This window comes from Apium graveolens, chromosome 4 (genome assembly GCF_009905375.1).
Source record: "Apium graveolens cultivar Ventura chromosome 4, ASM990537v1, whole genome shotgun sequence".
Classification (NCBI taxonomy): domain Eukaryota; kingdom Viridiplantae; phylum Streptophyta; class Magnoliopsida; order Apiales; family Apiaceae; genus Apium; species Apium graveolens.
In genome coordinates, this window is record NC_133650.1 from 43,353,410 (window position 1) to 43,365,716 (window position 12,307).

General features: G+C 35.2%; 1 protein-coding gene and 1 non-coding gene across 2 annotated transcripts; one reads left to right on the forward strand and one right to left on the reverse strand.

Moving 5' to 3' along the window:
• Positions 1-7,690: 7,690 nt before the first annotated feature.
• LOC141718521 (putative mitochondrial protein AtMg00860) lies at positions 7,691-8,122 on the reverse strand. The gene has a single exon (XM_074520902.1). It carries the CDS (start codon positions 8,120-8,122, stop codon positions 7,691-7,693), a length of 432 nt encoding a protein of 143 aa, XP_074377003.1.
• Positions 8,123-10,564: 2,442 nt separating this feature from the next.
• Positions 10,565-10,671, forward strand: LOC141722055 (small nucleolar RNA R71). The gene has a single exon (XR_012575089.1). It is a non-coding gene; the product is annotated as a small nucleolar RNA R71 (small nucleolar RNA).
• Positions 10,672-12,307: the final 1,636 nt, after the last annotated feature.

A 12,307-nucleotide genomic window follows, 5' to 3' on the forward strand; every position in this document is an offset into this window, starting at 1 on the left:
AACTTTTATAGGAGCTTCATCGTGCACCACTGTTCCATTCACCTCTTTTGACCAATTCTTCAATAGAATCGCTTTTACTGATTGCGAGAAAGAAGAATAGAGAGAAAGATAAAGAGAAAGAAAAAGAAAGAGAGAGGGAGAGATAAGTGGAGAGAGAGAAATAAGAAACAGACTGACTTCGTTGTACGCCACTGACATTTTAATCGCATTGCATTTCACTGTCGTCCTTGGTAATTCCATCACATCGCTTTACTTTGACTTGACCAAGATAACTCAGCTTAACTTGATTGGCATACCTTCGAATGTTTGAGAGGATAAAATCATGGAATTTCAAAAAGAAACGAATTTGATATCATAACAGATGTCTCACCATTGTGGGTACCAAAGTCTGAATTTATGAGAAGGTATTGTTGAAATGAAAGAATAACTGAAAGAATAACTGAGAGGTCAATATGATCAAACGAACTTGGTGTTGCGTGCCCAAATTAAGACACTACTAAAGGTTGTTAACCTTCTTATAGTCACAACACACACAAGTGATGGCGTCCCATCCAACTCCTATCACACAGACAGGTATACCTTGTGTCCCCTATAGTTAGGGTTGTTCATCTCAGTCAGAATAAAAGAATATGAAAGGAATTCAAAATCAAATGAATAAAATTGAAAATATTTCAAAGCTGATATTTCTGAAGGAAATGAAGTCCAGAGAACAAAATTATGTCACCAAATGAGCGAATGGTGTCACATCATCAAGAAACTATTCACCAAATAAGAAAAGTAGAAGTTAAATTATCATAACTTGACAGAGCTATCAAAACCTGAAAAATAGGCTTCATGACAGACTCCGGCACATTTAAAACACAATTATGATTGAAAATGAGTGTTAGGGAATATATCCTCTAACAATTACTTCTTTTTTTTAGAGATGTCAAAAGGAATTATAAAAGAGAAGGTATTACCAAGGTCTTAATATTTATCTTCTATTTGAATTCTTCTGTTGACTCGTCACCCATTTCTAGACACTTCTTCACGTTCCAAAGATATCGATAATCTTCATCGTCGTCGAATCGTAGTAGTCTCGAAAGATTCCACCATAGAAATTTGCAACTGCCAAGAGTTCTATCCAGCTCAACACAACCATTTCAAACGAATACGCCTATCTTAACTTACTCGTTGGTACTATATCCAATAGTCCAACAGGAACTCGATATGAGCTCAAACGTCCTCACATAGCTATACACACTCCTACACACTCTCGTTTCTAGTTTACTATAATCTCAGCTCTGATACCAACCTGTAACGCCCCCAAATCCGGGGTCAGAGGATTTGGTCGTCACTATAAAACCTCAATCCAAATTAACCTGTTAAATCAATAATTAAATACCAGCGGAAGATATTTATCATAAATGACCCCAAACTAATCCAAGATCTTTTAAGGTTACAGTTCTAGAAACAAGATATCCAAATTCCATAAATAAATTTTTCTCACTTTCTTTTACATTTCTTTTCAATAAATTCCAACTCAAAACTAAACCCACTAGTATAACTTCGAAATGAAGTGTACTAGGCCCAAATAGAATATACAACTATAATACAATATAATATAAACAACTTTATACAATAAAACTTACACTAGTCCGCAAACCCTGGACCAACCACCTTCGAAAAGCTTCTTCTTTGCTTCCTCGAACTATGCAGCTAAACAGCGCAAGCTAATACTCACTGGAGGTTAAATTTAAAAACAGGCAAGTATGAGCGGAAGAAATGCTCAGCAAGATCATTATAGTAAATATAGGGTTGTTTTGATATAAACTCACATCTGCAATAACGCAGAACATTTTAAAATCAAATCATAATTGCTGAATAATAAAACTTTAGTTGAGGAATCCCATAATTGATTCCTTACTTCTATTCAGACCATTTTGATATTTTTAAGCGAAAGGCTTCAGCAATTCTTTGAATCTTGACGAGCTTAAAAGCTCGTAAAACAGTGTTTACGGAAATATCGTAAACGACAATAACATGAAACAATGAATATATATTGAATCATAAACTTTATTCAAAACCGAACTCTGGAAATTAATACTTATCAATGTTCAAGAAATTCCTAACTATTCAGTATCCATCATTATCGACTAAGTTTCCATAGACTTAGCCTGCTAAACCAGCCTGATAAGGACGGGTTAAATAATTAAGAAGATCCCAATTCATTCAAGATTCTAATTATCACTGAGCAACAAATGCTGCAGCAACAATCTGAACTTCGAATTCATTTATAAACACTGTAATTTTCCCGAAACTGAGTGCTAAGAAATTAATTCATAATCATAATTTCTTTTCAAGAAGGAATGCCGTCAATGACGATCAACAATAAATTAGACTGGATACTAGAAACCAACATATGCACTATAATCTGCTGATCAGTCAGAATATAGTGCGGATCTATACCCAACTGCATAGACCCAACCAACATAAGGAGTACTCAGGCAACTATGGCCTAAAGGGTCCGGTTCATCTCCGGCCCATAGGATCCAGCTCATCACTGGTCCTTATATATATATATATAGTAACCATCCAGTCCGTGGAGTATTTTGATGTCAAATTACTTTGGGTACTTGCTCAAGAGAGCAATCGATGATAAAGGAATAATAGTGAAAGGAACTTGCATAAATAAGAGTAATTGCAGCGAAATATAAAACAGTTTAACTATTCTGAACTTAGAATAGGAACGAATAAATATTTGCAGTATTTAAAGAGAAAGGTTAGGAATACTTGCCTTTGGGTTTTTAGCAGTTAGTCACACTCGCAAAAACACAAATATCTCATGATGCTTTCTCAAGACGTCACCATTTCTTATTCTTAATTCTTTGATATGCCGCTAATGCGGTTACTGCGGTCTGATACGAAATCTTATCAAACTTCAGTTTTGATCCCCAACGTCTGGTTCTATCCGTCTCGAACAATCCGTATCTACCGAAATACTATGCAACTCTCCCTTTCTCTTGCCTTTGTTTGGTCTCACGCCCTTAATGCCCGATCCTTTCATAAGTAAAAAGATACTACTTTAGTATTCTTCTGAAACGATTATCTTATTTCTACCCTTTCGCGATATATATGTATATATATATATATCATATAAAAAGTCGCACATATTATAGTTTAAAACTTTCTACCAACTCAGAATATTATTTAACACGAGAACGCGCAACTTATGATAATATTTCTACGAATAATTCGGCATGACCTATTTGTAATATGGACAATACCCTGAATAACCACACCACAAATACAACCCACAAGTCATTTCAATGTTCTTACCCAAACATATCATATACGTGTTACGACTAACAATCATAACATGCTTTCAAATCATTGAAATCAAATAAGTCAAATAGATTTAGATACAGGGGAATTTTAGAAAATTTTGGCATGAAGTATTCGTAATTAGGACTATCCGCCTGTTTTTCAATTCCACAATTTAATCTTATAAACAAACAAAATAAAGTTGCCTCAACTTGCAGCAACATAAAAGTAAACAAGTAAGAAAAGTACCCGCCCAGACTTGCGGCACCTAAACATTTAAGTATACTGAATAATTTATAATATTTGAACTTACAGTTATATAATTTAGTCATCACCAATTCAACTTGAGTAAACACTTAAATAAATCACCTTACACATATATCACATAGACTAGTAACTATACACATATTCAAATCACACTCTAATAATTAGCAACTAAACTCAATCTCAAATAGGCATATACTAACATGTATTTTCATAAGACACCTCGTTGCTATCACATATACAAATAACAAGTCAATGTACATGTGCACAAGTCAAGTATGTCATCAAGTATGCTAACTTAAATCTATAATTTAATAAACTAGAAAGCACATATCAAATCACTAACCAACACTTCTATATTATAGGTTCATATATTTAATCTATTAAACAATGACTATCAATCACATATATTAGCACGAAACCATATGTCGAGTTATAACATACAAAATAGCTACCGAACCTAAAATTTAAGTTAACCAGCCTCGGAAGAATGACATTTTACAACACCTAGATGAACTTAAACAGAAAAGTTTAAAACATAAAAGTTGTAGGATATTTAGCGACCTTTCCAAAATGGTAAGGCTCGCTAAAAATGACCAAGTAACGAATTCAGAAACTTTAAAATACACAGCTGCATAAGCAGATTCAGCCCTGTTTTCGCAAGTAACTTAGTATTTGAGACTCTTAAATCATAGAATTGATTAATAAACTATAAGTAACAATTGTAGATCCTGAATTAAGCTTTTAAAATTGGTATAGTTCAAAGTCATAGCTAAAATAATGAATTTACTATGAATTTTTGAAGTCAGGATGTATCAAACTGAAATAACAGGACAGATTTTACAAATGGCAGATTTTATCATAATTGCAGGCCGAATTTGGAAAAACACAAAGAATGAAAATTGTAGATAATTCCATTATCTTTCCAGAGAGTGCAAAATCATTATCATACGATGAACTAGTTAAAAGCTACGAATTTAACAAGAACTCAGCTTATTTCTAAACGGATTTGACAACACAATTCACAACATATCATGCATATAACTCACTAATAATCCTTCAAATAACTATGTATAAATCTGAAAATTTTGTAGAACAACTCAAAATACCAAGACTGAAATTTAAAACCACCATAAACTATTATAACTTAAACATATATTAACCGGGTCAAGCCATAATCACTTAACGAACCAAAACTCAAGTTATACACTACTACACCTTTGTTATAAATCTTAAAAACCCGGAAATCATCCGTACCAACTGAAATTTCAGATTTTATAAAATCAAGAATAGTAGTTGTCATTTAGACATTCAATCCGCCTAAGAATATATAAACGAAATTCAACCAAGTATTGACTTACACAACTCGAAACTACACAAAATCAATTAGCAAGTTCATAACTATAGTTAACAAGCAAAAATCAACCTAAACCAAATAATATTTTATTTCACGCATATTACTCAAAATATTCCTGCAGAGAAACAAATTAAAAACAATTTCAATGCGGGAAAAACAATAACACGCGCGTAACAACAACGCGCCAACCACCGCAGCACAACCGGAATACAGGGGCCGGAAAAATACAGAACTGGAAAATAGGGGCAACAAAACACAGCAGTATACACACACACAAACTGATACACACACACGCACAAGAACATATACATACAGCAAGTATATATGTATACATGCAGCGACCGGAAAATAAACAGGAGGGAGAGCGGCGATTTCGCCGGAAAAAGAAAGAGGGGTGACGGCGAACTCACCAGAAACCGAAAGCAGGGCGGAGGAAGGGAAGAAAAGAGGAGAAAAGAAGATAATCGAGAGAGACAGAGAGGGAATCGACAAAGAGAGACATGAATCGATTGAGAGAGAAGGGTAGGGAGACAACGAACAAAGGAGAAGAGAAACGGGTTATACCCGATTGAATAATCTCCCCCCCCCCTTTTTGTTTCTTTTTATTACTTATTGAACCAACAAATAACACCATACTTAAATTTTGGAATATCTGAAAGGTAATTACAAGTATCATAACTCCGAAATTTACCCAAAATAACTTTTAAATTTGTCGAAGTAATTAAAAATTAAATAAATAAAATCTTCAAAATTCTTTAAAGCATTTTTAATGATGCGAAACGTACCCGCATTTATCGATTAAACGAATAAATGTGTGGGTGAATAAAAGCCAGAAAATTGACGAAAAAAAAATTTAAAATGCTCGAAATATTTAAAAGTTAATAAAATAAAATTTTCTTGATTTTTGAAGCATTTCTGAATTTAATACTGATTTTATAATTAGATGAAATCAGGCAATTATTTAAAGATAAATAATCAATAAAATATTGATTTCTAAATTTTATAAATTCCTAAAACGAATAAATAAAATTATAAAACAATACAAATAATTTTAGAAATAATTTTAGCATTTATGAGAATAAATAATCAATAAAATCATTTTAAGAACAAAATAATGTCGTTCAATAATTAATTATACAAATAAGGTTCGTATCCACAATTACCCAAAATTAACAATAAAGTAACACACAGCTAACAGACTCATCCCATATTTTATTTTGAGCACATAAAAATTGAAATACTCAAATAATATCACATATAAACACCCAAACATCAATTCCATTTGTCATATAATTCACTAAAATTCACATAAAATCACATAAATAATTCCAAATAATTATAATAATAATATCTAAAAATATGGGATATTACAATAGTCATACCGAAAGTCATGCCAGTACATTTAATTATCTTACTGGAAGTTCTACCAGCTGTTGGGATTGTCTTGCTAGTTCATTCGTTTGTCATACCGATAGTTCTATCAGCTGTTGGGATTGTCTTGCTAGCTCAACGGATTGTCTTGCCAATTCAGTGAATTTCTGTTGAATGAATATAAAAGAAAAAGTCAGACAGAAGCTCATTTATAACAGAACTACAACCTGAAGAAAAAAAAACAACAGAAGCATTTCATCTATCTCAACTACATTTCGAGCCTATTAATTTCTAGTCATTAATGTTAAATTCAAACCACTAGGAATCATTATCTTGTTGTTGTGTAACTATCTAGCGGATCAAAATCCCTAGAACTTAATCTCAAATTGCTTTTAGCATTTGATCTTTTTATTTCAAAAATAGAAAAAGTTCATATCGAATTTATTTTAGATTTGGAATAATTTATTTGAGATTAATCCCTTGTAAACGATACCGTTGTTGTAACACCTTTCAAGTTTAATAATAGTTTTATTTAACTTGAATTTTGTTTCACTTTTTTATTCCGTATTTTATTCGATTAAACGGTATAATTTGTATTCAACCCCCCCCCCTCTACAAACATATTGGGACCTAACACGAACTGATGAGCATCTTTAAATAAAATAGGCCAGAAAAATCCCGCTTGAAGGATACGGGCAGTTGTCTTCTCTCCGTCATAATGACCACCATACACAGTAGAATGACAGTCTTGCAAGATACCCTCTGTCTCACTATACGGAATGCACCTCCTCGTAATCTGATATACCCCATGTCTAAACAAGAACAGCTCATCCTATCGATACCACTTCACCTCATGTAGAAACTTTTTTCTTTGAGCATAAGAGAGTTCTGTGGGAATAACATTACTTACAAGATAGTTCACAATATCTGCAAACCATGGTTTTTCTTCTTGCACCCCAAAAAGTTGCTCATTTGGAAAAGATTCATTGACCAACGTCTTATGCTGTGAAGCTTTGCCTTGACTTCCAAACGTGAGAGATGATCCGCTACCTGATTTTCTGTACATTTCCTCTCTTTGATTTCCAGCTCGAATTCCTATAACAAGAGAATCCATCAAATCAATCGAGGTTTTGTATCTTTCTTCGAGACCAGATATCGAATAGCAGCATGATCAGTGTAAACCGTCACTTTTGTCCCAAGCAAATAAGATCGAATTTTTTTGAAACAGTTGACAATTGCCAAAAGCTCCTTCTCTGTAGTAGTGTAATTCAGCTGAGCACCATTAATGGTATTACTAGCATAGTAAACCATATGAAAAATATTCTTCTTTCTCTGGCCAAGAAAAGCTCCAACTGCAAAATCACTAGCATCACACATCATCTCGAAGGGCTCATTCTAATTAGGTGTAGTAATAACAGGTGTTGTAGTCAAACTCCTTTTCAAACTCTCAAAAGCGGTCAAACATTCTTCATCAAATTTGAAGAGAACATCCTTCTCTAACAGATTGCACAAGGGTTTAGAGATTTTGGAGAAGTCTTTGATGGATCGTCGATAAAAACCCTCATGACCAAGAAAACTGCGGATTTCTTTAATTGGGATTGGTGGAGGAAGATTTTCAATAACCCCCACCTTGGCCTTATCCTCTTCTAGCCCCTTGCTAGATACCTTATGCCCAAGAATGATACCCTGTTTCACCGTGAAGTAACATTTTTCCCAGTTAAGCACTAGATTGGTCTCAACACACATTTTCAGCACCAAGCTCAGATTATGCAAACACTCATCATAAGAAGACCCAAAAATAGAAAAGTCGTCCATGAACACCTCCATATTAATACCAATCATGTTAGAGAATATGGCCATCATGCATCTCTAAAAAGTAGCAGGTACTCCACAGAGCCCGAAAGAAACTCGACAGAAAGCGAAAGTGCCAAAAGAACAAGTAGAAGTGGTCTTCTCTTCATCTTTTAGGGTAATGAAAATCTAATTATAGCCCAAATACCCATCCAGAAGACAATAATACTCATGGCCAGCAAACCTGTCAAGCAATTGATCGATGAATGGAAGAGGAAAGTGATCCTTCCTGGTGGCTTTATTCAGCTTCCAATAATCCATACATACTCTCCATCATGTGACTGTCCGAGTAGGAATGAGCTCATTCTTTTCATTAGCAACAACTGTAATGCCTCCTTTCTTAGGCACACACTGCATTGGGCTCACCTATGAACTATAAGAAATAGGATAGATGATCCCTGCATCCAGCCATTTAAGAATTTCTTTCTTCACCACTTCCTTCATGATAGGATTGAGTCTCATCTGTTGTTCAACGGTTGGTTTACTTCCTTCCTAGAGTAGAATTTTATGCATGCAATAAGAAGGGTTGATTCTCTTGATATCTGTTATAGTCCATATGATTGTAGATTTAAACTCTCTCAGAATTCTCAAGAGCTTGTCTTCATCGCTACCTGAAAGTTCAGATGCGATAATAACAGGAAAACTAGATGCATCACCTAAAAATGCATACCTCTAGTCATCAGGCATCGGTTTTAGTTCACTACAGAGTCAACCAACTCTACTTTAAAGCACGCATCTTCATTAGTAGGGAATTTCATTGCATTAAAGACATTAAAGGTAACGTCCTGATCCTGAACCCTCATAGTAAGCTCACCCGTTTGCACATCGATCAGAGTTCAGCCAGTAGCTAAGAATGGTCTCCCCAAGATAATGGGAATCTTTTTATCTTCCTCAAAGTCCAGAATGACAAAATCAGCAGGGAAGATGAGTTTGTCCACCTTAACCAATACATCCTCCACTACACCTCGCGGATAAGTGATGGATCGATCAGCCAGTTGTAAGGACATGTTTACAGGTTTTGGATCAGGCAGACCAAGTTTCTTGAAGACAGACAATGGAATCAGATTGATGCTAGCTCCCAAGTCACACAAGCACTTGTCAAAAGATAAGTTTCCAATAGTGCATAGTATCGTGAAGATTCCTGGATCTTTAAGTTTAGGAGGTAGTTTCTATTGCAACACGGCACTACACTCTTCTGTTAGAGCAATGGTTTCCAACTCCTCGAGTTTAAGCTTCAAAGAAAGAATACCCTTCATGAACTTAGCATAGCTCGGCATTTATTTTAGAGCTTCCGCAAAAGGTATGTTAATATGCAATTTCTTGAAAACCTCCAGAAACTTGGCAAATTATTTATTGAACTTCTGCTTCTGAAGTATTTTAGGATATGGAAGAGGCGAGGGATAGACTTGTTTATCTCCTTTATTTTTCTCAGGAGTAGTGTTTTCAGTAGAAGTCTTTTTCATTTCCACTTCGACCCACTTCTGATCAGCTGTTTCCTCAAGAATTGCATTTTTTGAAGCTGGCAAGGGCGCGGGCGTTCTTGATATAGGCGCGGGTGCGCCCACCTTCTGGAGAAATTTTTCAGATTCTTCATTTTAATGATTTTTAGGGCTAGCGACCTTTCCAGACCTCAAGGTGATTGCCTTCAACTATTTCTTGACTTCCCTCTTGCCTGGATTAGCTTCTATATCACTAGGAATAGTTCCTTGTGGTCCGTTCAATAAAGCATTGGAAATTTGTCATATTTGATTCTCCAGAGTTTTGATTGAAACCGCTTGGCTTTTGTACATCAACCTCAACTCCTCCAATTCATATTTTTCATTCGAAGATGGACCTGCGCCTTCATGAGATTGTTGTTGCATTCCCTGTGGCTGGAATTATTTCCTTGGTGCAAACTATTCCTGAAAACCAGGAGGATTGAAAGGCTTGTTTCCAAACTGCTGGTAAGGTTGTTGTATACCACCCTGATTATTGCTCCAGCTGAAGTTAGGATGGTTGCGGTTTTTAGGATGATAAGTGGAAGGAACTGGTTGCTGCGACATCTGAAAGTTGCTCACAAAATGAGCTGATTCACTAGATATAGCACATTGCTCTGTTGCATGCGAACCTGCACAAATCTCACAAACACTAGTTATCTGATGAACACCATAGTTAGCCAGAGAATCCATTTTCATAGTTAACCCCTTTAGCTGAGCAGCTAGAGCCGTAGTTGTATCCACCTCCAGAATTCCTGCTACAATGCCTTGTGGTAGTCTTTGAGTTGGATTCTGATATTCACTAGCGGCCATCATCTCAATTACCTCATAAGCTTTATCATAGCTCTTAGCCCATAAAACTCCACTTGATGCTGCATCGAGCATAGGTCTTGACTATGTTCCCAAACCATTATAAAAGCAATTTATCACCATCCATTCAGGAATTCCATGATGAGGACACTTCCTAAGCATCTCCTTGTAGCGCTCACAGGCTTCACATGGAGATTCACCTTATTGTTGCACAAATTGAGTAAGAGCATTCCTGGTTGCAGCTATCTTTGCCATAGGTACGAATTTAGTAAGAAATTTTTTAGCAAGATCCTCCAATGTCACAATAGAACCTGGTGGTAGAGAGTGCAACCAGCTCTTAGCTTTATCCCTCAGAGAAAATGGGAAAAGTCTCAGTTTCACAGCATCTTCAGAAACAATGTTGAATTTGAAGGTGTCGCAGATCTTGATGAAATCCCTAATGTGCATATTGGGATCTTCCGTTGGATAACTCCCAAACTGGACTGAATTCTGTACCATTTGAATCATGTCAGGCTTGATTTCAAAGGTATTAGCTGCAATGGTTGGTCTGACAATGCTAAACTAAATGTCCTTGATTTTCGGTTGAGAATAATCCTTTAACACATTCGTTTCTGCTATTGGTTCTCTCATTGCAATAAAAACTTCTTCTTCAACTTTTTCAACTTCTTCAAAAATTTATTTTTCCTCTTCTTCAACTTCGTCTAGTGTTTCCTTACGAGATTGAGAACGTGTTCGCATACACGCTCTCTAGAGTACCCGAAACACATGAACAAAGTAAACACTGTAAGAAAATAATTCGAGTTAGTGAACTTTAACGACCACTGATGACAAGCACATAAACTAAATTTAATATTGATCCCCGACAGCGGCGCCAAAAACTTGTTCGCACAAAACCACGCAAGCGTACACGATCACAAGTAGTATAAGATTAAGTTACGTTCATTCCCACAAAGACTGGTTTAAACAGAATATGCACTTGTGCAACAATGTATGGTTATTGTTCACTGCTAAGAAAAGTATCAATTTTGAGTTGATTAACTAACTAAAGTGATTATACTAGCATGCATTAACTAAGAGAATAAAACTGATTTACTTATATGAGATAAAACATGGGATTCTAACTATATTAAATACTTCATTCAGAGTTTATGCCTTTAATCTTAGCATGTGATGGTGATGACAACTAATCAGATAACACGAAATTAGTATACGCTATCTTTCGATATACGTATACCCTACTACTAAACATTCACAAATAAGATAGAAGTTGAGCAGACACCAATTATGCTTAGACCCTATATGTCTATAAGATTTGAAAACATAACGGTTTAATGAGCAAGTTATCTATTGAGATTACATAGGGCAGCGTAAGATGGTTAAAATTACACTAAGAATCATGCATGACAACATACATAAACCTATGCTAGCATGGCAAGTTCTAAACCTTTATATCCATTTTCACTTCAATAATGATTAAAAACGACTTAGATGGTAGCTACGCATCTAAGAAAGATAAGTACAACCATACTAGGAAATCATAAATCACCACACACTAACGATTTAGAAAAATCAACTATTGAAATCCATAAATAAATCCGCTAGAACCCCATGACAACGATTAGTTCATGATCGAACACATCGTCATCAAGGATTCCAATGAAAACATGATAATAAATAAGTTCAGAATACTACGAGATAATATAAAAGTACTAGGGTTTAGAACAAATCAAAGAATACAAAAGTGAAAACTAAATCTTCTTCACCTTAGTCGTCTTGTGAGCTTTAGGTCTTCTCTATGTTCTCTCTGGCTTCCTTGTTCTTAAAAACGTCTTCTTTTCTTTATATATATAGCCCTGGTTGACCTGGACTCTCGCAA